General features: G+C 44.3%; 1 protein-coding gene across 2 annotated transcripts in view; it reads right to left on the bottom strand.

The window, feature by feature from the left end:
- LOC126278155 (dipeptidyl aminopeptidase-like protein 6) overlaps positions 1 to 26,177 on the bottom strand; it is a 752,824-nt gene that overhangs the window by 80,194 nt on the left and 646,453 nt on the right. For both annotated transcript variants that reach the window (XM_049978055.1, XM_049978056.1), the window contains exons 10-11: positions 20,483 to 20,712; positions 8,924 to 9,213 (exon numbers count right to left, since the gene is read on the bottom strand). In XM_049978055.1, the coding sequence (XP_049834012.1) occupies positions 8,924 to 9,213; positions 20,483 to 20,712 (520 nt within the window). The remainder of the gene's footprint in view (positions 1 to 8,923; positions 9,214 to 20,482; positions 20,713 to 26,177) is intronic.

Genomic DNA, 26,177 nt, shown 5'->3' with positions numbered 1-26,177 from the left:
GTTTCAGCCCCTGTCGCCATCAGTGGGTACATCTACACAATACCATATAACACAAATACACTCCTGGAAATGGAAAAAATAACACATTGACACCGGTGTGTCAGACCCACCATACTTGCTCCGGACACTGCGAGAGGGCTGTACAAGCAATGATCACACGCACGGCACAGCAGACACACCAGGAACCGCGGTGTTGGCTGTCGAATGGCGCTAGCTGCGCAGCATTTGAGCACCGCCGCCGTCAGTGTCAGCCAGTTTGCCGTGGCACACGGAGCTCCATCGCAGTCTTTAACACTGGTAGAATGCCGCGACAGCGTGGACGTGAACCGTATGTGCAGTTGACGGACTTTGAGCGAGGGCGTATAGTGGGCATGCGGGAGGCCGGGTGGACGTACCGCCGAATTGCTCAGCACGTGGGGCGTGAGGTCTCCACAGTACATCGATGTTGTCGCCAGTGGTCGGCGGAAGGTGCACGTGCCCGTCGACCTGGGACCGGACCGCAGCGACGCACGGATGCACGCCAAGACCGTAGGATCCTACGCAGTGCCGTAGGGGACCGCACCGCCACTTCCCAGCAAATTAGGGACACTGTTGTTCCTGGGGTATCGGCGTGGACCATTCGCAACCGTCTCCATGAAGCTGGGCTACGGTCCCGCACACCGTTAGGCCGTCTTCCGCTCACGCCCCAACATCGTGCAGCCCGCCTCCAGTTGTGTCGCGACAGACGTGAATGGAGGGACGAATGGAGACGTGTCGTCTTCAGCGATGAGAGTCGCTTCTGCCTTGGTGCCAATGATGGTCGTATGCGTGTTTGGCGCCGTGAAGGTGAGCGCCACAATCAGGACTGCATACGACCGAGGCACACAGGGCCAACACCCGGCATCATGGTGTGGGGAGTGATCTCCTACACTGGCCGTACACCTCTGGTGATCGTCGAGGGGACACTGAATAGTGCACGGTACATCCAAACCGTCATCGAACCCATCGTTCTACCATTCCTAGACCGGCAAGGGAACTTGCTGTTCCAACAGGACAATGCACGTCCGCATGTATCCCTTGCCACCCAACGTGCTCTAGAAGGTGTACGTCAACTACCCTGGCCAGCAAGATCTCCGGATCTGTCCCCCATGGAGCATGTTTGGGACTGGATGAAGCGTCGTCTCACGCGGTCTGCACGTCCAGCACGAACGCTGGTCCAACTGAGGCGCCATGTTGAAATGGCATGGCAAGCCGTTCCACAGGACTACATCCAGCATCTCTACGATCGTCTCCATGGGAGAATATCAGCCTGCATTGCTGCGAAAGGTGGATATACACTGTACTAGTGCCGACGTTGTGCATGCTCTGTTGCCTGTGTCTACGTGCCTGTGGTTCTGTCAGTGTGATCATGTGATGTATCTGACCCCAGGAGTGTGTCAATAAAGTTTCCCCTTCCTGGGACTGTGTTCTTATTTCAATTTCCAGGAGTGTATGTTTTAAATAATAATTTTCCTAGCAAAATTAGACCTACTAACTGTTTATGTCTGTTGCGGTTATTATCTTCTTTTCTATATCGTTGTGTTCTGCAGGACCGTGTTTCCATTATTGTCTACTGGAACCATTATTTCAATGAAATAATACGTCCATCTGATGATCCTCCAGACCCCATCCCACCCACCCACCCACACACACACACACACACACACACACACACACACACACACACACACACACACACACACACACACACACACAACAGATACAATAGGAAATAAATTATTTACGTCTAAAAATTCACTTCACCTCACATTAGAAACATACTAAATTTACTTGATCTGACCATACAGAGAATACACTACACACATGATCTCATATCATACAAGAAACCTACAACCATAACCAGACGCATCACCATTCACAGACAGTCAAACCCCACTGACACACTGAGAAGGAAGAGAAGCAAGCTCCCGATTGATGCTACACAGAAATAAACAGAACTTCCATAAATAAAGAGAACTATACGCAGGAATGAACAGAATAAAGCCAGTAGCAGTGGAGAATAGTCATGACACCCATGTTATAGAGAAATTAAACCACAAAATATGTTAACGACCAGGGAAATCAAGCCACATGCACAAAAGAACGTGCACAAGAACACAGAATTATTCAACACACAGAGAATTGTAAGATGGCAAAAACTATGCCGCTTACATGAAGTCATTAAAGCTCACCTAACTCACGTTGAGCGAGCAGTAGGGCTGAACAAAATGACTGACAAGGCACAATGAATCTTGTAGATGGTATAGTATGAACATATTGGAATAATCATTGTTGGGTTATGGTTTTAAAGTAATTCACATGGCATGAAAACTTCGTGGAAATGCGTCGATTTAGTGGAGGCTAGTTTATCCCAGAAATGAGTGCGGCGTGTTGCTGGGGAGCGCCGAAGGGAAGCGACAATAGCCAGCTTAGGGTGGCTCAAGCTCTGAGAAAGCGGTAACGGGGCACGGCCTCCAGCTGCCTTAAGATAAGTGACAGTGAGTGGGTGGTTGACCCCATGCTGGTGTACTGGGAACTTGTACGCCTGTTGATAAATGTCCATCGTCCCGTTTTCAGTGAAACATGCGAGAAAGCAGCGTAAAGCTGCGGTGGAGCGGTCAACAGAGGTCAAAATATGTGACTACAGCAACTTGACGCTGAATTCACGGTCCGCAGAGTCTGAAGTAAATCAGGTGAAGAGCAACAGAATGAAATACGCCGGCCTCCGACAGGAACATAGGACCAAGGAATTTGAAGTACTTTCCTGGGAGTCAGAATTCCAGAAAAATTGGTGTTTCTGCAGATGCTAACCTTGATGGGTGGCCTGGGAGGAGCTAAATAGCAGAAGTTGAGAGGAAGGGAAATTTTGTGGGAATTTATTCACTTCCCAGAGCAGGCATTGGTCGGCACTGGGAAGCGACACATAATTAAATTGACTTGCGCTGCAATTGGCGTAAGTGATTTTGCTGGAGGGGAAACCGAGGCGAAGAGCATACTGGGAGAAGTCCCCATAGAGGTCTTCTGTTCCCAGCTTGTCTAGTGTGCAGACGTGGCGTTCTTTACTCAGCTTGCCTGAGAAAGAGTGAGCATCTCAGCAGTTTAGGACTTAGCAAATGGAACGACTGAGCTTAGAGATAGGAAGTTTTGGTTCAGCTATGTACTGAGCAAGATAGCTAGGAATGAATAGATGAGCGCAGCCTTGCAGCATCATGAGATCGACCGACGTCCGCACAATGACACCGCTCCGCCATGCTGTATTCGGTAATATTCCACCCTTCTCTGGCACTGATTAATTTGTTTGATCACATCGGCAAAGTTTCCATGAGGGTTTCATGGGCCATGTATTGTAGAATTCTTCTCGCACTTCGCATTATGCCTGGGTCAGTCGATAGGAATTACTTTTGATTTATCATGCTTTACTCCACGCAAACGCAATTTATTACCACTGCCTGTTAGGAGAGTCATGTAATGTGATGATTGAAGGTCGTGAGTTAAAATAAATCTGTGCTAATCGACTGCATCTGTTTTCAATCAAGTAGTTGAAATCCCAAGTCACTTTCTGAATTAATTTTATGTTCAACATTTGCATCTGGTGTTCAATAACTGAATATAATATCAATGTGAACTCTTTTTAATTAAAAGGGATCAATTCTGAATCAATTAATGTCAACACTACCACCGCAGTTCAATCAAGAGTCACAGGGCCTTATTACTTTCTTTGCGTTATCCGACATTGCGGCAGTTTTGCACTCTCTGTTGATCTGTTAGTCAATTACCTGGGGTGAACACACACCAAAACCAGAAAGTGATGGGTTTACACAATGATGATGCACAGGACACAAAACAGCAAAAGCCCTCACACAAAAGAAAATGGCACCTACTCACCTACAAGTGTAAAGAATTTCACAGAGTTGACTACTTTTTAAAGAAACCGGAAGTTCAAACAGGACACAAAACAGTCGGTACATCACAGAAAATATTCAGTAGACAGGAAACATTCACGATTGAAATTCAACAAATGAGGCACATACAAACTTGCATGCAACTTTTGTCAGTAAGTATATAAAAGACACAAATGCAAGAACTTTAAAACTAGTTATTCAAAACACATCAGAGATATAAAAATTAACAGCTCCTACAGCACAGTTGCTGACTAGTTAATAGCCATCAGCCATCGTCCAGATAAAATAGAAACATATTTAAAAATTTTAAAATCCAGCCAAATCTATCCTACATTTATACAATTGGAGAAAACTAAAACATATAGAAGGCATTACCAGAAGAAAAACAGGCCGTAAACGACTACACAACGCAATGGCACAGTATTTAACACATTTAAGGTGCGAAGCAAAAAAGACGGCATAAACAAACAAAAAGGAATACACACACACACACACACACAGAGAGAGAGAGAGAGAGAGAGAGAGAGAAAGAGAGAGAGAGAGAGAGAGAGAGAGAGAGAGAGAGAGAGAGAGAGAGATTATGGGTTTGGTGTCAAATTGATATGAAAACAACTAAACATCAACAGGGACCAGAAAAACTGCTATAAATACTGTCGTTAGCTAACTGAAAAATGTAACTTGCGACTGAAGTTCTCCAATTAATGTATCGTCTTTGTGCGGGTGTTTCCACAACAGGTGAGAACGGATATTTCAAAGCTGACTGCAAAAAATTTTAAAATACGGTGATGAAATATTTTCGTACAACAAATTTACGTTTATAGCTAAAGCGATTTGATTACTCGCTATCCAAACGCACACTAACATAGGTTGCTTGCAGCTGACAAGTTACCAGTAACAGTACTATAGAGAGGGATCTAAAGAACCTAACAATGTAAAAAAATAGGGTAACAACTGCAAAGAACATAATGTGTTTTTGACCCTAATTTTGTTAGAATAATTATCGCTTACAAGTTGTTTAAATTTTCAGAACTGAGTAATAGCATCCACTGATGATGGCAAAAAAGTGCTGAAAAATGTGTGGCCATCTATAAATAACAGTTGTTTCCTTAATGAAATAAGCAACTGTTTTTTAATGGCGAAGTGCGAGCAGGACTCATGGTCTGAGGGCTCCTTATAAAATAATTTACGTGTATAGATATTCCATCTATTCCGGTAATTGAGAATCTCGACGATTTTTGCCTGTTACCGATATCGATGCTAGTGGCGGCATTTCCAGAACTCTGTAGATTGTTTTAAGTTTATATTTTTTGTGTACTTTTTCATTATATATTTTAATTTGATGAGTTTGCAAGTACCAAAATATCTGGCATAAATGGCCATATCCTTTGACTGCACTGACTTGGAGGCTTAAGTTTCTTAGACCTCATAGGCACTAAAGACCTCAGTAGATGACATAAATTTCAACTTCATAAGTTTACCCGTCCCTGAGAAAAATGGTTCTTGACTGTCGGACAGAAAGACAGATAGACAGACAAAGAGACAGATGGGCAACAAAGTGATCCTATTAGGGTTCCGTTTTTACTGGCTGAGGCACGGAACACTAAAAAGGAAGAAAGATCAGTGTTTAACTCCCGTCGACAAGGAGATCACTAGAAGCGGATCAGAAGTTCAGATTCGAGAAAGATGGGAGAGGAAAATGGCCGTGCCCTTTCAAAGAAATCTTCACGGCATTGGCCTGGAGCGATTTTAGGGGAATCAATACATTTTCCCATCGCTAGTGCAGCGTCCAACCCGTCCGCATGCGACTTCGGCATCCCGCATGAGGGAACAGGGATGCGGGATGCCTTCATCACAGCGAGTGAAACAAAAGCAGATGCAGATGTGTACTGTACGAACGAGGGCGCTGCAGGAGACGAAAACACAGCCTCGTGTCTCAGCCAACGGTCTCCAAGGCCTGTCACCTGAGCACCGCGGATCGTCAGCAGCGCCAAAGGTCACGATCAACAAGCGGACTATTTTCCTACGCCACTCAGGTGGTCGAAAATTGCCCCAGAAGTTCCAGCCGCCAAACTGTCTTATAAATCGGATCCCCACCGGCCAGAAGGCAGTATGATACGCTGCCCGGACTTTTAGGGATCTGATATCCTAGTCGCAACAACCAGGCGACTCGTCTGGTGGCAGTTCCGGATCGGCAGGAGTAGTAGCTCCGTAATATGACGCAAGAGTGTCGTGTAAGGGTGGTCTGGTTTCCCTTGGCAGCTTTGTGGTAATACTGTGTTGACCGCTATTTAGTGGTTTCGTTTCCGTCTTTTCTTTAGTGAAATTTCTCGAGCGATAGATCTGCGAAGAAAACGTTCTATTTTGTTATTCTTCTGTTAGAAAATCCGAATTGGGATCCGTATTTTGTTTCTCGCTGAAACTGTGTTTTGTTTCGATTAGTCTGTCGGCGTGAGCAGAGTCTTGTTTATTGTATTTTCCCAACAAAAACAGATTGAGGAACATGGTTCGTATTTTGTCTCTACTAGCACAGATACAGCAGCTAGAATCTTAATTTTGTTACTGTATTTCTATTTAATTCTTTAGCTGTATTTCGATTTTTATTTGCTTATTTTATTTTATTTGATTATTTTTTATTGTAAGAAAGATGGTGTCTATAGCCTGTAACTCCCCACGGACAGAAAACCGCAACTAACAAACTTTGTGGTAACTTAAAGTAGGGAAGTGAGTCATGTTGACAATGACGGCAAGTATTGACGATAAAATCTATACTGGTAATATTTTGATTAACACCTATATCATTCAGATACTGAGAATAGCACACAAAAAGGGGAGATAAAAGGAAAGGATTTTCATAGATTTTTTATCAAAGATCTATAGAATAATCATAACATTTAAGCTTTCACGGCCGGCGTCTTCATTAATTAAAACTTCCGGGGTGAATTGCCGTGGTCCATATATAAAACTTCTTCACCTTTCTGGCGTTTCGTTGCCTACTGTGGGCAACATCTTCCGAGGTGAGTCTGCGACTGGCTGCTAGATAGTTTTAAAGTCGAAAGCACGTGATCAGTGGTGGCTTCATCTAAGCGCTCTATATGAGCCGGACCTCCAGCGCCTAGCAGCCAGTCGCCGACTCACCTCGGATGATGTTGTCCGCAGTAGGGAACGAAACGTCAGGAAGAAGAAGAAGTTTTATATATGGACCACGGCAATTCAGCCAAGAAGTTTTTATTAATGAATCTATAGAATGAATTCAAAGTCATATGAACGAAGGTTAAATCCAAGAAATTTATTCAGTAAAAGACAACATTTACCATGGAAGAGAGTTGCAGCCGCATCGAAAAGGAAATTCAATGCGACTACAGTGCAACTCGCATATGAAAATGTTCAGTTAGCTGTTCTTAAGTCACTCTAGAGTACTTTTGCGATACTTGTCTGGACGCAACCGCTATTAGATTGTTTCTGTTTTGGAAGTTTGATAATTCGTGAGGTAGAGACTGAAGTACTGCTCAGTCATTCCACTGATGAAAGTTAATCTTTACCGTTCTCAAAGCGGCGGTATAGTAAGACGAGTGTTAGACTTCGATTGAGTGATATTGGTTTACCGGACTTAGCCTTCGTACTGATGGACAGTTATAAACCTAGAGAGCAATGGATCACAGACAGAAAAACAATTCGTAGTCTTGTGTAGGACACAATAGAACGAAGACACGAAGAAAGACAAGTACGCCGATTAGTCAAAAGTTGTCGTCAGCGTCGCGATTACTGAACTGAACAGAATTTAATCTTGAATTACATATCGGTGTGCGTGTGTTGTAGGTACAAACAGTTAATTACAGAAAGAACAATAAAATCTGAGTCCAAAGGGAAATGTTAAGTTTCGCCTAACTCTTTAAACGTTTTAAGCGACTAAGCGAGTACATGAATAATGGACAGTGAAGAGTCATTACTTTAAACCAGTATTGCGGCGTATTAAAAAAAGGAAAAAAAAAACATTTACTCCAACATAAGTTATCTCTGGAGTTACGTCGGACCGTTGTTAATAACTGAACGTAGGAACGGCATAGCAACGGAATAGCAGACAGCTAATTCCATCCTCGCCATGTATGATGTGCAAAACGGCCGTAATGATGAAATCAAGAATCAAGATTTCATTTCATCAAGGAACTAACCGAGCATCAAAATAAAATTGCACTTTACCACTTCGTACAAAGCGAGAAGAGTGTTGCGCACAGATAACAGAATATTTTTAAACCACGGGAGGAGTTGTGTTCTTACGAGAGTTACAGGCGCTGTTCCACGTCACCCGACGGGGACGAACATCGTTACGAGTCGCGTCTCGTCCCGGCGAGTGAAGAAGGAGGGAAGGGACGTCACTTTTGAAACTTCCTGGCAGATTAAAACTGTGTCCGGACCGAGAGTCGAACTCGGGACCTTTGCCTTTAGCGGGCAAGTGCTCTACCAACTGAGCTACCCAAGCATGACTCACGCCCGGTCCTCACAGTTTTACTTTTGCCAGTACCTCGTCTCCTACCTTCCAAACTTTACAGAAGCTCTCCTGCAAGGTTCGCAGGAGAGCTTCTGTAAAGTTTGGAAGGTAGGAGACGAGGTACTGGCAGAAGTAAAGCTCTGAGGACGGGGCGTGAGTCGTGCTTGGGTAGCTCAGTTTTTAGAGCTCTTTCCCGCGAAAGACAAAGGTCCCGAGTTCGACTCTCGGTCCGGACACAGTTTTAATCTGCCAGGAAGTTTGATATCAGCGTACACTCCGCTGCAGAGTGAAAATCTCATTCTGGAAACGTTACTTTTGTCACTCAGGTTCAAACTGCATAGCAGATAGCACGCACGAGATACACAATTTCTCCGCTGACAGGTAAACAAAAATGACAATCGTAACAGGTTATACCCAATACAGAATCAAAAGGTCAGGGCAGTACATTTGCCACGAGTGTGTCGAAACAAGAAAGTCATCGGCGCTGTGGCGGCGTCAGAGAGCAGAGCGTGCGTACCCGACTTCTTCTTCTTCTTGACGGGCGTCGGCGTCTGCGTGGTGCTCTCGGCGTCGTCGTCGTCCCAGGCGTCGGCGCCGTCGTCGTCCTGCTCGGGCGGCGCGTCGTGCACCTGGCGGCCGCTCGCCATGGACGCGTAGAAGGCGGCGAACGGGTGGTCGGACGGCGTCTCCGGCTGGCACGTGAGGCACGTCGGCAGCCCCATGGGCTCGCCCACCGCCGGCACCTCCGACGTGATGCGGTACAGGTGCAGCTGGCCCGGCCGGCCCTCGGGCACGCCCAGGTAGTACCTGCCGGCAGGCGGGCATCCGACGAGTCGGTTGGTCGGTTCATTTGCGGGAGGGGACCGAACAGCGAGATCATCGGCCCCACTAGATTTGAAAAGGACGGGGAAGGCAGTCGGCCGTGTCCTTTCAAAAGCAACTTGCTGACATTTGCCTGAAGCAGGAGACCTAAATCAGGATGGCCGTAAGTGTGTCTGAACCGTCGTCCTCCCAAACTCGAGTCCAGTGTGCTAACCACTGCTTCACATCGCTCGCTGGGTACCCTGGGAGCCAACACAGGCTTAAGGCACTTTACTGTAATAGTGCCGACGGAACAGCACATCCGGAATTCCTTGCACCCAACTGTCAATCCCAGGTTCGATTCCCGGCTGAAAAAATGTCTCTGAGCACTATGGTACTTAACATCTGAGGGTCATCAGTCCCCTAGAACTTGGAACTACTTAAACCTAACTAACCTAAGAACATCACACACATCTATGCCCGAGGCAGGATTCGAACCTGCCACCGTAGTGGTCTCGCGGACTCATACTGAAGCACCTAGAACCGCTCGGCCACACCGGCCGGCTTCCCAGTTGAGTCGGAAGTTTTCTCCTCTCAGGGACTGCGTATTGCATTGTCCTAACCATCATCATTTCATCCCTGTCGACGCGCAAGTCGCCGAAGTGGCGTCAAATCGAAAGACTTGCACCTGGCGAACGGTCTACCAGATGGGACGCCCTAGTCACACGACATTTACATTTACATAGCTCAAACTGTAGACTGTGTATTGATTATTAACACAAGAGAGTACCTTCTTGTTTGTCAAAAGGATAAAAGCTGAATTAATTTCTTTTTTGTCGTGGACATGTTAAGAAAAAGTTATTACAGATATAAAAAAGGCTTAACACGAGTATTACTGAATAATTTTTGACAGCACTCCTGATGAAAACAGAACTGACCAAACGAGTCAAATAATTAGAAAAGTGCATATACAAGACAACATTGTATTAGTTTGAGAATCCTTCTTAGGAGTTCGGAAAGACTGCAGAGTACAGTCAGAAGATATTCAACAGAATCTGGGAAAATAGGGGCTGGATATGGCACTGCGCACGGCTAAAGGTTATGAAAATGCATCTGTGTCAGGTGTACATGAGGCAGTACAACGGAAAATTCGAGAATTCAACTCAAAAGCTCTATTCGGGCACTTACAACGATTGTGTGATACTTACTGGAGTGCCAGTTACAATTCAGTTAACGTCATAAGAGAAAACGTGGAAACAATTATGAACATTTCGGAAGATATACAAGATCCACCCAAGCCAAACCTTTATGCTAGATCTGTATCAAGCTTGCTCCTTCCAGCTATTGACTTTGCCTTTTTGACCCACATAAAGTTTGGCACTCGATACTGGAGGCAGTAAATTTAGCCCAACAATATCTACGGTTTCCAAAAATGATTTTGAATAAAGAACTTGCCAATAAAGGGACCCTAATAAGTTTTTAGTGACGGAAAAAACTATAATTTTAGTCAGGGCTGTTACTTTTGGCACTAAAACTGGAGTGTTATGGACATGAACATTAACCTACGAGAGAAACGACAGTGCCGTGTGATCTAGTTCGTAACTGGACTATCTGTGCAAGAAGAAATTCATCGATCAATGTTTCAGTGTATACCAGTTAATACAAGAACTGTCACAATCATACACAGCCATGAAGGAAATCACCGAAATTTTCCAAATTGTTGAAACTAAACTTAAGTTTGAAGGTTCCAATACTCTCTAGCTGTAGCACTGGAGAGTTTGGTAGAAATTTTCGATCAATTTGATAAAGACCAGGTGCTGCAAGAAATAAAAACGCGTCATAAGCATCTACGTGCAATCGATACAAGTGTGAACGTTGCTGCTAGATGGACAGACCAATAAATCGTCCAATTTATTATTAAATGGGACTTCATTGAATCATTACCCTACACATCACTTATAATGCAATACGTCCTGACCATTTGTGTCTAAATCGAACCTTGCGATGGAAGTTTTACCAAATGGAACCTAATGAAAAATTACCTTCGTTCTACAGTGAATCAAGCTCATCTTGCCAGTTTGTCCATTTTGTCACTTGAAAGAAAAGTTTCAAATGAAACAGGTTTCAACAACGGTACTGAGGATTTTAGTAAGCTGCTGTATGAAAACATGTGCTATAATAATGTCATTAAAGCTACTACCTCGTGATGAGGTTACTAAAGTAATTTGTATAATAATGGTACAAACTTTCTTTCAAAAACTCAAAGGTAATTTTCTGATTATTTCTTTATTATTTGTTTGCATTCCACTTGATGACTGCAGTACTGATGATTGATTCGTATTCCAAGTTTTTCATCTACGTCAGTAAGTATGTATTTTATAGCTATAACAGCACCGAGTACACACATTATAAGTATTTGATTTGTTTGACTGCCATTACATCTATATTATTCATTTTTTTACAAGATATGCACTACAAATATAGCAGGCTGCGGACCTCATTTAGCCTCGCCGTCCCAGGCCTCCGACGGGTTAGTCTGTCACAGTCAGCTTGTGAACCATATCTTTGAGTGGCGTTAAATGAATAACTTTTGTACAGTGGTACATATTTAAAAGCAACAGCCTATTAACAACGACAACCATCTCAGATTTCCTTACCGATGTTTTAACAGTGAAAGCGTAGAAAATAGACGTTTATTGTAGTAACATGTTTCAGGAACCGTCTTTGAAGATTGGGGGACCAGACTTTGGCATTAGGCTTTGCCGACTCTAAATGGAACCAGTCTTTCCTCCTACTGCAAACCACTGTGTATCTTGCTCCTGATAGCCTCTTTGCTGTCACGACGACAGGCAGTGCTATTAAACCCCACTAAAATTCCACCCGCGCTCGTTCCACGGAAAGGTCAGATAGCGGCTGACGCACATGGATCTGCGCTCTGCTGAGACACTTTGATATTTCTGTAGCCAGCCGCTAAGCGAGCTTCCCTTAGCTTAGCACTGACTGCAACATTGTGAAAGGACAGGAAACTCTAAGCTTGCGATGTGTCACTGCATCTTTTGACGGGTGATCTCGTTTGTACAGGAAACAACAGACTGCGGCCATGGTTTATCTTGATGCTGCACATTTTGATAACATTTAGTGTAGAACTATTCTCAATATGAAGAGATTTGCCAAATTACTAAACGGCGTTCAGTTGTTCCTTTGGTTGTGATGACTGGCCGATTCGATGAAGTTCATCCATAATGGAAGGAAAGGGATTCAAATTACATCCGGCTATCCTATTGTAATTTGTGCTGTTTTCCCCTAAATCATTTGAAATGAATGCCGGAATCCAGAGTGAATCTTGCGCTCTGCAGCGGAGTGTGTGCTGATATGAAACCTCCTCGCAGATTAAAACTGAGTCGGATTGGGACTCGAACCTGGGACATTTACCTTTCGCGAGCAAGTGCTTTACCAAATGAACTACCAAACCACGTTTCACGACTGCTTTACTGCCGCCAGTGCTTTACCTCCTACCTTCCAAACTTACTTCCCTCAAGGCATGCAGGAGAACTTCTGTGACATTTGGAAGGTAGGAGATGATGTATTGCCGGAAGTAAAGCTCTGAGGACGAGTCGTGAGTCGCGTATGGATAGCTCAGTTGGTAGAGCACTTGCCGAGAAAAGACTAAGTTCCCGGTTTTGAGTCTGGTAGATACTTTTAATTTGCCAGGAGAGTTCTAATGCTGGAATGTTTCCTTATGAAAGGTAACAGCCGATCTGCTTCACCATCTACTCCAAGCTTGTTTGACTCTCCTAATGACCTCGATGTCGAGAGGGTTCGAACCCTACACTCATCCATATTTTAAATCTTTTATGGGTCGTAAGTTAAGTTGACCCGCCAGGGTAGCCGAGCGCGCTAACGCGCTGCTTCCTGGACTCGGGTAGGCGCGCTGGCCCCGGATTGAATCCGCCCAGCGGATTAACGACGAGGGCCGGAGTGCCGGCCATCCTGGATGTGGTTTCTAGGTGGTTTCCCACATCCCGCTAGGTGAATACCGGGCTGATCCCTACGTTCCGCCTCAGTTACACTAGTCGCAGACATTTGAAACACGTCCGCACTATTTCACGATTTGCGCTAGACACAGACACTTAAGGTACATTGATTCCGTCCTCGGGTGTATGGGATGACGGCAGGAAGGGCATCTGGCCATCGCTAACACTAACATTGCCACATCCGTTGTACCCACTCCGACCCTGCGATCGCTGCGGGACTTTGGTGTAAGCGAAAGAAAGAAAGCAAGAAAGAATGGGTCGTAAGTTAAGTTAGGCAATCGGAATTCACTTATTTATGGCGTACATCGTTGGATGGGAGGTGCGGAATGGTTTTTGTGTGTTTGTGTATGGGTGGGTGCGGAGTGAGGGGCATGATCTACTTAAAGATCAGTGCTGGAAGGTTTTAGGTTTCAAAAGATGCGACCATATGCCTCTACCCATCCCATTAAACTGTTTTGAATTACGATCAGTTCACTATGAATCTTGGAATTTTACAGGTGCACTGAACACTAGATATTTCGGGAGTGTACCCAGTCGTCGTTGTCTTCCAGGTTCGATATTTCATCTGCATACCTGTCGCACATCTACAAGTGAGCCGCCGAAGACGGCTATTTCATTATTATTGTTCCAATTCCTCATGGGAAGGGGGGGGGGGAGAGGAAGGGGACTCGCAGTGGATAGAACAGCTCTTCAGCCAAAGTTTTCACACGTCAAAAACTACTTTTAGTTTCATAATACATAAGAAATATATATTAACTTTAAAAACTTTTAGGATTAAAAAATTTTGATGAATATATTCAAAAGTTTACGAGGTTATCAGAGATGTTGCTGGTGCTGCTGTGGAATAAAGAAGAGACTTATTATGCATAAAAATGATCATGTTCGTGATGGAGGTAGAACCACAGGAAACCATTAAGAGTTACTGAGTGGGAGCATGGAACTGGGAGATAACGGAAGAATGGGGCGAAGTGTAGAGTGACTGACTAGGGTTGGAATGAAGGGTGTATCTCGCGACGGATATAACTGTTGGGTGGTTGGAATTGGTTCCGGCTTAAGACGATGGACAAGACATGGATGTTCGTCAAAGGCAGGGTATGGATGAAATGGCTTAGCATTGTAGCTGGACTGACGATTACTGGATATGATACTCAGTTTTTAGGTCAATGTATTGAGTTTCTTGGAACTCCAAGAAGACAATACCTGTGAGAAACGAATGAGCTAATATAGGGTGCGATCTGGTGAAGGTAGGTGGATGTCAGACGGTAGATGCGCCGGCCGCGGTGGTCTCGCGGTACTAGGCGCGCAGTCCGGAACCGTGCGACTGCTACGGTCGCAGGTTCGAATCCTGCTCGGGCATGGATGTGTGTGATGTGCTTAGGTTAGTTAGGTTTAAGTAGTTCTAAGTTCTAGGGGACTAATGACCACAGCAGTTGAGTCCCATAGTGCTCAGAGCCATCAGACGGTAAATGAACTGCATTTCTTTCTTGAATTTGAAAGGACTATTAGAATTTAGGACGCAAATTAGGATAGGGCGGACGATGGATTTATAGATGAGAATTTTAAATGGATGTAGACCATAAATGCGACCTTTTAGCAGTTTTTGTAGTATTAGGTTGTTCAAAAAATGGTTCAAATGGCTCTGAGCACTATGGGACTTAACTGCTGAGGTCATCAGTCCCCTAGAACTTAGAACTACTTAAACCTAACTAACCTAATGACATCACACACATCCATGCCCGAGGCAGGATTCTAACCCGCGACCGTAGCGGTCGCGCGGTTCCAGACTGTAGCGCCTAGAACCTCTCGGCCACTCCGACTGGCTCTTAGGTTGTTTCAGGGTATTTTATGTGCAGGAAATAAGTGTGTATTTAGTTTTCCTTAACGCTCTGTACCAAATACTTTACTGTACTAATGAGTGGAGTAGATTGGTCGTAGATGAGGATGTGGAAATCTGGATGACGGAAACGCCGAGTGGTGCGGGTAAAGATAGTGGTTTGGCTTATCTGTGGATTTACGTGAAGTTTCTACGTATTATGCCACTCGATCTGGAGAGATTCTTCGAGGAGTTGGGGGATGTGATGAGAAAGTAGGTAGGCAGAGTCGTTTGCATATTGCTGTAGGTAAGGAGGGGGGGAGTGAAACTTTAGGCATGTCTGTTGAGCACAGGGTGTAAAGGTTGGGAGGCAGAACGGAGGCTTAACGCCCACCAGTAGTCCGTTGATAGATTCAGGAGCAAATGCGGCTGATTGTGAACTATGCATGATGGTGGTGGGGAAAAGGCGCTATAAGACAGACATAGTTTATTGGTTGTGCATAGGTTTGTATTTTGAAGAGCGTTACAGATGCTCTCTTTTAGACAAAAGCTTTAAGGAAATCAAGGGAGATAACAAGCTAGATTTTCCTTTATGTCGTTGATGGGCAATAAGATGGGTAAGGTGAAGAAGTTGTTCATCTATGGAGTAGTAGGAACCAGATGTCATCACATCTGCATAGCTTACTGTATTGAAGCTCTAATCTCCGTCTATAGTTCTTACTTCCCTCATTTCCGTCAGTCACCAAACAACCTATTCCTCGACGTCTCAAAGTGTTATGTCAAACTATCCCTTCTTTTAGTCAAGTTATGCCACAAAGATATTTTATCCCCTGTTCGATAAGTACCTTTTCTTCTTTAATATTAGATTTCATACGCTTCAATTCACTTGATCTGTGTGCTATATATCACCCATGTTTGATATCCATGTAAAGCTGTACATCTCACATATGCCAACAGAAAACATTTCTAAGCTTAGCTTTATTTTCAATATTAACATATTTATCCGCTTAAAAAATCTCTTTTGTTATTGCCAATGTACATTTTTAGCTCATATTTACTTCTACATCGTCAATTAAATTGCTGTGCAAGTAGAAATATCTACTACAATTCACATCTCATTTCCTAATCTAATTGCCACACTATTACTTGATTATTCTTCACTACCTTTCTTTTATTATCATTGAGATTTGTCTTACTGTCTCTTTTCAAGATACTGACCTTTTCCAAGTATTTTGTCCTCTTCTGTCAAAATAACAGTGTCACTGGTAATCTACACGTTTTCACACGTTTATAGATGTAGCCATTGTCTGCTGCAAGTACAGTTCAACCAAGATCCATTCGTCTGAACATCTAGAATACCTACCCCATACCTCTTACACACTGCCTGAATCGATATTCAACATTCTCAACCTTGCCATCTCCCCCCCCCCCCCCCCCGCCTCTCCCCTCCTTCTCTCCCTCTCGTCTCCCACAGTACACACAAATCCATCCTATCAGAGTCTTAATATCTCTATGGCACAGCTGCCACACAATACTTAATTGCTTAAAAGAATAGACATACGAAGTAAATGAAGAAATGAATAGGAGGAAGGAGCCGACAGTAGGTTGGTAATGCTTACACACGCAAACACGACAAGAAACCGACAGAGTTAATATAAAAATCCTGAGTTTTCGTATTGTAAATCTAAAGCTCTTGCCGAACAGCAGTGAAATGTCATTTGTAATGTGAATGCTAAAGACAAGTGCGAAAACCAAGAATCCAAAAGATCTCGAAACGAATGTGTGACGATTGAGTGGCGAATATATGAAGAGGACGTGCGTGCTCTGACATATGACCAGTTAAGTGGAATTTCAGATCTTGGCAGGAGAAACAAGTAACTACAAGTAACATTTTACTACTGTAACAACTATGGTGTGAATAGTTTTTAACCACAGAAAAAATAAAAAATGTCTTACTGCAGAAAAAATCCAATGAAGATGCCCTTAATGTAGAAGGCGAAACGCGTATGGAAAGTACGGCGTTTTAATTTGCAAAACAAAAACTTAACATGTTTGTTTCTGTGTTCCGCGAAAAGACGTAATACGAGCAATCTCCATGTTTTCGGTGTGGCTGTTGACCAGTTTTGGATCAAAATGGAACCGAAACTGTTAAGCCGTTCTCAAAGGAGTCGTAAATTCGAAAGTGAACATGTTATGGTAAGGGTTTCTGACGTCAGTGTATGGAAAACGCACATTGTGAAGTCTTTCCAAATGTGTAGAGCAATATGTAGCTTGTTAGATATTACTGGATGCGCACTCCAGTGTCGAGCGACAATATGTAACAACGCCACTACGTCACATGTAGGTCATCTTTCATTCCAATAAAGCGATCACCAAGGTTGCTTCGACACTTTAGTATCCACGCCTAACGTGGGTATCGAAAGTGGTAGCGATCAGAGACCCTGCAAAGCTCTAGCAGGAAAATAACTGTGGCCGGGCACAAAAGACATAAACGGTGAGTCATGTGGGCAGCGCCGCTAGTCCTGAAAGAAACCTGCCTGTGAACAGCCACAACTCCCCTGTCTTAGGACACATTCAGTATGCTGCTGAACGAGGAATCTTGCTGCCTTTATGGTTTAGTCTTTCATATCGCTAATAGACTGAAAAAATGCAGGAAGAAGGAACGAAGGGAAATTGGATTTAACGTAGCGTCCACATTGCGGTTATCAGTGACAGACCACAAGCTCAGATTGTTTCAAGGATGGGGAACTAAATCGGCCGTACCGTTTCAAAGGAATCATCCGAGCATTTGCCTGCAGTGATTTAGGGAAATCACAAGAAACCTATATCTGGATGGCCTGACGCGGGTTCAGACCGTCGTCCTCCCGAATGCGAGTCCAGTGTGCTAACCACTGCATCACCTCGTTCGGTAATATATGAGAGTAATTAGGTGTATCTATAGATGCATTACCCCTTTCAGACAACAATTGTACCAATGGAAGAATTAACGAAGAACAGTGCGTGGAAAACGTGGAAAGGACAAAGAAAATAAATATAGTGACGTGGAAGCTCTCCTAGTGTGTTGACAAAGTGAACATGTAGCTTACATCCGACAAACATCGAGAATTCTTGTGTGATTCGAGCATGTCATATGTTTCCGTCAGGTGCCAATGGTGGACACCACAGTAGAGTTTGAGCACGTTGCTACACATGTACCATACGAATGGGTCATTTCTGAGCAACGATCAGCATGTTGAAGAAAACACCAGCCTGTTGCTCGATAAATGCCAAATTCCGATTGAAGGTTGCTTTACAGTTCAAATGGTTCAAATGGCTCTGAGCACAATGGGACTTAACACCGACGGTCATCAGTCCCCTAGAACTTAGAAGTACTTAAACCTAACTAATCTAAGGACATCACACAACACCCAGCCATCACGAGGCAGAGAAGATCCCTGACCCCACCGGGAATCGAACACGGGAACCCGGCGCGGGAAGCGACAACGCTACCGCACGACCACGAGATGCGGGCTTGCTTTACAGTGTCCATGGCTCTAAGCACGATGAGACTTAACATCTGAGGTCATCAGTCCCCTAGAACTTAGAACTACTTAAACCTAACTAACCTAAGGACAACATACACGTCCAGAATTCGAACCTGCGACCTTAGGAGTCACGCGGTTCGGGACTGAAGCGCCCTAACCGCTCGGCCACCGCAGCCGGTGTCCAAGCTATGGCTTTTTGGCGACATGTGATTGAAAAGGTTTCTAGATGCAGCTACGAATATACATGTAATGAAACTGTCATTCAACAGATGGAAAATGAGAGGAGTGTATCGGCTAGTGAGTGGTAGTGTCAGACAGAAACGAATAGTGCGTGCAAAATGCCATGGCCACTCGATGCGCAGTCAGCTGGGAAAGCGTGGGGAGAATGGCAGTGGTGGGGGCTCACTCAGATCACTGTAGGGGAAATGCTGAGCGCCGGAGGGGAAAGTGCCGTTCTAAACTGAAGCCTACACTCGCATATTTGGTAAATATTAAGTGGGGCCCCTCCACACCCACAATTGCATGGTGACCATTCAAAAAGGTCTGTCTTCTCTTCTTTGGTTAGTATCTCAAAGAATTCCACTGAAAATACAGCAGTTTATTTTCGCCTGGTTTGTGAACCATTTGTAACCTTCAGAGAAGAGTCCGAAGTGGGGAATTTTGAGTAAAAACTACAAATTTATCTTGTTGCCTTGTTAAAACTTGCTTCTGTTACGGAAAATCGCGGGCCGTTGTGGCTGAGCGCTTCAAGGCGCATTAGTCTGCTCGACCGAGACGATGGCAGGTTCGAATCCTCCCTCGAGCATGGATGTGTGTGATGTCCTTAGGTTAGTTACGTTTCAGTAGTTCTGAGTTCTAGGGAACTGATGACCTGAGATGTTAATTCTCAAAGTGCTCAGAGCCATTTGAACCATTTTACTGCCGCACGGTATTAGCTCAGCGGTCTAAGGCGCTGCAGACATGGACTGTGCGGCTGATCCCGGTGGAGGTTCGAGTACTCCCTCGGGCATGGGTGTGTGCGTTAATTTTGGTTAAGTAGTGTGTAAGCTTAGGGACTGATGACCTTAGCAGTTAAGTCTCATAAAACTTTAGACACATTTGAACATTTTGAACCATTTTACCAAAACTCAGCGGAGTTTACACAGTCTCACCTCACTAACATGTTGTGCAGCTGCAATTGCGAGCCGCACAGTGTGGCAGAGCGGTTCTAGGAGCTATAGTCTGGTACCGCGCGACCGCTACAGTCGCAGGTTCGAATCCTGCCTCGGCCATGGATGTGTGTAACGTACTTAGGTTAGTTAGGTTTAAGTAGTTCTAAGTTCTAGGGGACTGGTGACCTCAGATGTTAAGTCCCATAGTGCTCAGAGCCATTTGAACCATTTTGCAATTGCGAGAAAATTCTGAAACAGTGGTTTATTGGGTTTATGAAGTGAGTAACTGAGGCAAAGTGAGATCAACAACTTATAAAAAAGTACTCCTCAGTAAGAAATAAACGTGTATAGACTTCAATTATGTAGTTCCAAAACCCATGGCATTTCTCATTCCACCAGCTATCGATGGCCCTTAACAATTAATTTATTTCACAAGGAAACTCTGTAGTTAGGATGGTTCAAATGGTTCAAATGGGTTTGAGTACTATGGGACTTAATATCTGAGGTCATCAGTCCCCTAGAACTTAGAACTACTGAAACCTAACTAACCTAAGGACATCACACACACCCATGCCCCAGGCAGGATTCGAACCTGCGACGGTAGCAGTCGTGCGGTTCCGGACTGAAGCGTGTAGTACCGCTCGGCCACCGCGGCCGGCTGTAGTTAGGACATATAGATAGTTTATATGTAGGATGTTGTCACACGAGCTTCCGGGTGTGGCTGGCGGCGAATGTCAGCCGCGGCTTACTCACACGAGCTTCTGGGCGTGGTCCCAGGCGAGCAGCCGGGAGACGTCGAAGCGGCCGTGCGTGAGCGGCAGCAGCCTCTTGCGCGGGATGTTGACGAGCACGACGTGCCGGAAGTGGCCCGCCGGGCCGTCCATGACGGGCGCCACCGCCACGTAGCTGAGGCCGTCCGGCGCGAACAGCGGCGCGTCCTGCGTGTCCACCCAGCCGCGGCCCTCGCCGCTCACCCGGTGCGTCTGTGCCGCAAACCAACAGACCCGTCACCTCCCTTCAGCGATGGCCACTTAAACAAGCACAAACATCCTGAACCACAGATCATATCCAAAGAAGCGCCTGTCAACTATGTTAAAAAAAAAGTAATATCGAAACATGGTGGTTTCTCTGTTCTCGTCCTCATTCAGACACGACGATGAAGGACTTAGCTCAGACAGTGGTCAAATGAGCTACCGTCAGATTCTAACAGTGGATTCCAGATTAGAATTCCACTCTGCAGCGAAGTGTGCACAATTTTAAAATCTGCACCATTTCTTTCACGGGCAATACATTTACCGACTTAGCTCTCTAGGCACGAAGACAGAGCTATTTAGAAGGTGGTTGTTGTTGTTGTGTTCTTCATCTACATCTGCATCTACATTTATACTCCGCAAGCCACCCAACGGTGTGTGGCGGAGGGCACTTTACGTGCCACTCTCATTACCTCCCTTTCCTGTTCCAGTCGCGTATGGTTCGCGGGAAGAACGATTGCCGGAAAGCCTCCGTGCGCGCTCGAATCTCCCTAATTTTACATTCGTGATTGCCTCGGGAGGTATAAGTAGGGGGAAGCAATACATTCGATACTTCATCCAGAAACGCACCCTATCGAAACCTGGACAGCAAGCTACACCGCGTTGCAGAGCGCCTCTCTTGCAGAGTATGCCACTTCAGTTTGCTAAACATCTCGTAACGCTATCACGCTTAGCAAATAATCTTGTGATGATACGCGCCCCCCTTCTTTGGACCTTCTCTATCTCCTCAGTCAACCCGACCTGGTACGGATGTCACAATGATGAGCAATATTCAAGTATAGGTCGAACGAGTGTTGTGTGAGCCACCTCCTTTGTTGATGGACTACATTTTGTAAGGACTCCAATAAATCTCAACCGGGCACCAGCCTTACCAACAATTAATTTTATACGACCAATCCACAACAATCGTTCCGCAGGCATATTCCGAGATATTTTACAGAAGTAACTGCTACCAGTATTTGTTTCGCTATCAAATAGTCATACAATAAAGGATCCTTCTTTCTATGTATTCGCAATTCATTACATTTGTCTATGTTAAGGGTCAGTTGCCACTCCCTGCACCAAGTGCCTATACGCTGCAGATCTTCCTGCATTTCGCTGCAATTTTTTAATGCTGCAACTTCTCTGTATACTACAGCATCATCCGCAAAAAGCCGCATGGAACTTCCGACACTATCTACTAGGTCATTTACATATATTGTGAAAAGCATTGGTCCCATAACACTCCCCTGTGGCACGCCAGAGGTTACTGTAACGTCTGTAGACGTCTCTCCATTGAGAACACCATGCTGTGTTCTGTTTGCTAAGAACCCTTTAATCCAGCAACACAGCTGGTCCGATATTCCTTAGGCTCTTACTTTATCAGGCAACAGTGCGGAATTGTATCGAACGCCTTCCGGAAGTCAAGGAAAATAGCATCTACCTGGGAGCCTGTATCTGATATTTTCTGCAACTCATGAACAAATAAAGTGAGTTGGGTCTCACACGATCGCTGTTTCCGGAATCCATGTTGGTTCCTACAGAGTAGATTGTGGGTTTCCAGAAATGACATGATACGTGAGCAAAAAACATGTTCTAAATTTCTACAACAGATCGATGTCAGAGATATAGGTCTACAGTGTTGCGCATCTGCTCAACGACTCTTCTTGAAGACTGGGCTACATGTGCCCTTTTCCAATCATTTGGAACCTTCCGTTCCTCTAGAGACTTGCGGTACTCGGCTGTTAGAAGGGGGACAATTTCTTTCGCGTATTCTGAGTAGAATCGAATTGGTATCCCGTCAGGTCCAGGATCGAAATCACCTCTGTCCTTTTATAAGGAATCATCCTCTGTCGAATTTAAACGGTCGAGGGAAATAGCGAGACTGGTTTGATGCAGCTCTCCATGCTACTCTATCCTGTGCAAACTTCTTCATCTCCAGCATCTACTGCAACCTACATCCTTCTGAGTCTGCTTAGTGTATCCATCTCTGGGTCTCCCTCTACGATTTTTACCGTCCCCGCTGCCCTCCAATACTAAATTGGTGATACCTTGATGCCTCAGAAGGTATCCTACCAACCGGTCCCTTCTTCTAGTCAAGTTGTGCCACAAACTTCTCTTCTCCCCAATCCGATTCAGTACTTCCTGATTAGTTATGTGATCTACCCATCTAATCTTCAGCATTCTTATGTGCTTATGTGACAACACATTTCGAAGGTTTCTATTCTCTTATTGTCCAAACTATTTATCGTCCACGTTTCACTTCCATAAATGGCAACACTCCATACCAATACTTTCAGAAACGACTTCCTGACGCCTAAATCTATTCTCGATGTTAACAAATGTCTCTTCTTCAGAAACACTTTCCTTGCCATTGCCAGTCTACATTTTATATCCTCCCTTCTTCGACCATCATCAGTTATTTTGCTCCCCAAATAGTAAAACTCATTTACTACTTAAAGAGTCATTTCCTAATCTGATTCCTTCAGGATCACCCGATTTAATTCGATTACATTCTATTACTGTCGTTTTGCTTTTGTTGATGTTCATCTTATATCCTCCTTTCAAGACACTGTCCATTCCGTTAAGCTGCTCTTCCACGTCCTTTGCTGTCTCTCACAGAATTACAGTGTCATCGACGAAGGTAGGACAGGGGTTCTGGAGGGAGTGAAACTACGAGGATGAGTCGTGAGTCCTGCGTGCAAACCTCAGTCACTATGGAATTTGCCCACGAATGGTTAAAGATTCGAGTTCCGGCCCGGTAGAAAGTTATAAACTGACTAAAAAAAAGAAGCATTAACAGCTAGCTTAAGGAACAATAGTACAATTGCCGTCTGGGGAACATGCATAAATCGGCAGCATCAGATCAAAGCACTGGGACCAGGGAACCACCAAATTCGTTCTTACAATACTACAGTTTTATACCGATCCAACCATTACTGCGTTTCGATATGCGTAGAGGCGATAGAAATTCAAAATTAAAAAAAAGAGAACAATTATGCCATCCTAGCAACTACAATCGTATAAGAGGATCGTTCAATAAGTAATGCCCCACACTTTTCTTCTCGGAACATATTTATTGTTAAGAGTCAGAATTTGGTGACAATATACATAAACCTGCCTTGTCCATGTCCTATTTTTCTACATCGTTCCCTACTTGTAAGAGTTCTTGCCCTGTAGGCGTAGCCATGTTTTCACTTCATGACAGACGTTCTCGTCATCTTCAAACTGTAGAGCCTCTTGTCGAGTTCTGATGCACCGGTCGGCACGAATAATGGCATTCGCACGATTCAGTATGTCTGGAGCAGTGGCTGTGACAGGACATACCGAGCGTGGCTGACCATGGAGCTCTGTTTCTGCATTTCCTGAGGCTGTAACTTTCTTTATCCATCGCCCAAATGTACTCCTATCAACCGCAGCATCGCCATACACTGCACAAAAACGCTTATGCATGTTCATCACGGTTTTTTTCTGCACAAAAGAATCCAAAAACTGCACGCTGCTTATGACGTCAGTCGTATGTTCACGTTATTTAGACGCTGTACTACGGCTCTGCCACGGTTCGAAACTTCACCGGTGGGCAAAACAAACATCACATGCGAAGCACTAACAAGGACATTTGTCTATGTATGTTAGTGGCTTTTTTTTATTTTTTTTTAAAGTGAGGCATTGCTTATTGAACGACGCTCGTAGAACGAAACAATAAGCAACCATCTGCATCAAAGATATTTAATTGCATTAGCTGTTTCGGGTACTTCGTGCCCTTCTTCAGAAGCATACCTATCCCATTAATTGCGAGTATCAACAATAAGATGCATACAGCAAAATTTCATGGTCACCTGGTTCAAGAATGACAGCTGTATATATCTTATTTTGACACTGGCAAATAATACGATAGGTACAACCTTCCGAAGAAGGGCTCTAAGAGCCAGAAACTTGTAAAGAAATTAAATTTCTTTTGTGCAACGGGTTGCTTATTATTTTGTTATAACTTTAAGAGAAAAGAGATATAATTGAAATTAACCATTTGAGGTTCTTAGTGGTAAATAAGGCAAACAGTGCCAATTCTACTCATTGGCAAGCCCCGTAACACACGTTGGCGCGACACCGCTATCTAGGTGATGGTCCGATGAAGTCACGAAACGACCATTTTGTGGGAACGTTTCAGCAGATCCACTTACTAAGGTCTTTTTAAGTCTGAAACTGCTATTTGAGTCTACCTAGCTTCCGATTATGTCTCCAGCAACAGCAGGCGGAACTTAGGGCAGTGAAGTATGACATGGACAACGTTCTAATGCAAATAAAACAAATATCAGGAAAGAACGCAACTACTGGCGGTGGAAGCGTGCGTTATGTAACAGAGGATTTTTTTCCTCTGTTCTTGGCCTCTGTCAGGTTGTCTGATGATTGGTTAGGCCTGGTCAACGGTCAGATGGCCTCTCATGATATTAGAAGTTCATTGATCGTATCCTCTGCTGATGCGCCAATCCACAACAACGGGCGCCTGGGCTATCGGGAGGGAATCTAGTGAAATATTAGTTTTTGTCTTATTCTCTGTCAGATTCCCCGGCGGTGATACAGGTTCGGCCAGCGGCCATGCACTATTAGCAGGAAATCTAACGGTGTACTCTTTCTCTATTGTTATCCTCTCTCTGACTCACTGATGATTGGCTAAAACCAAGCAACAATGGAATACAAAATTGTGTAAAGACAGCTGACAGTGCTTGTTTAGAAATAAGATGTTGTTTAGGGTATACCATTTAGTTTAGTCGAGTGACAGGGTTTTTTGTGCAAAAATCACTAAATCATGGTAATTTCGGAATCAAGCAGAACAGTAACACCACTCGTCTACGCAAAACCGGTACCTATTGGTGAGAGGTTGTGCAGACAGCCTTTGTTAGAACTAGTGGAAACAACCTCCACCTTTTATGTACATGTCCTTCTCGCAGAACGGTTGAAACAGATTGTTTGAGATCTCGGTGATTGTAGACCTCTAATTTTTATTCAGTCAAATCCCAACGAGTTTAAATTGGCTCACGTAGGTGAGAACATCAGTTCGGAATATATGGGAAGGATTTTCAGTTTTAGCCTTTGCCTTACAACAAACGTAAACTTCGCGAAAACCGTGGTAGTAACCAATGGATTGAAAATACGTTAATTTATTGGCAGTACAAGACTGTAGCACTCTGAAATATTTTCCGAGCAAATTTTTGGGATCCTCATAGTCTGTGTCAGGGTCTTAAGACGATGACTTGCTTGATATATTCTGAAGTTCCAACTGTGAAAAGTCTCATGTTTCATGTTACCAATTCTTATGTAGCGTCAGCATTATTCGACATGCAAGAATGATGTTGACATCATGGCAGCAGACGTCTTTGCCACGAAAGTCTCACAAGGATACAAGAACACAAGGACATATCTCGGTATAGATGTGTAGG

Source organism: Schistocerca gregaria, chromosome 6 (genome assembly GCF_023897955.1).
Source record: "Schistocerca gregaria isolate iqSchGreg1 chromosome 6, iqSchGreg1.2, whole genome shotgun sequence".
In the NCBI taxonomy this organism is placed as follows: Eukaryota; Metazoa; Arthropoda; class Insecta; order Orthoptera; family Acrididae; genus Schistocerca; species Schistocerca gregaria.
Note: the sequence above shows the minus strand (reverse complement) of the source record. Positions and strands in the feature narration are given on the sequence as shown.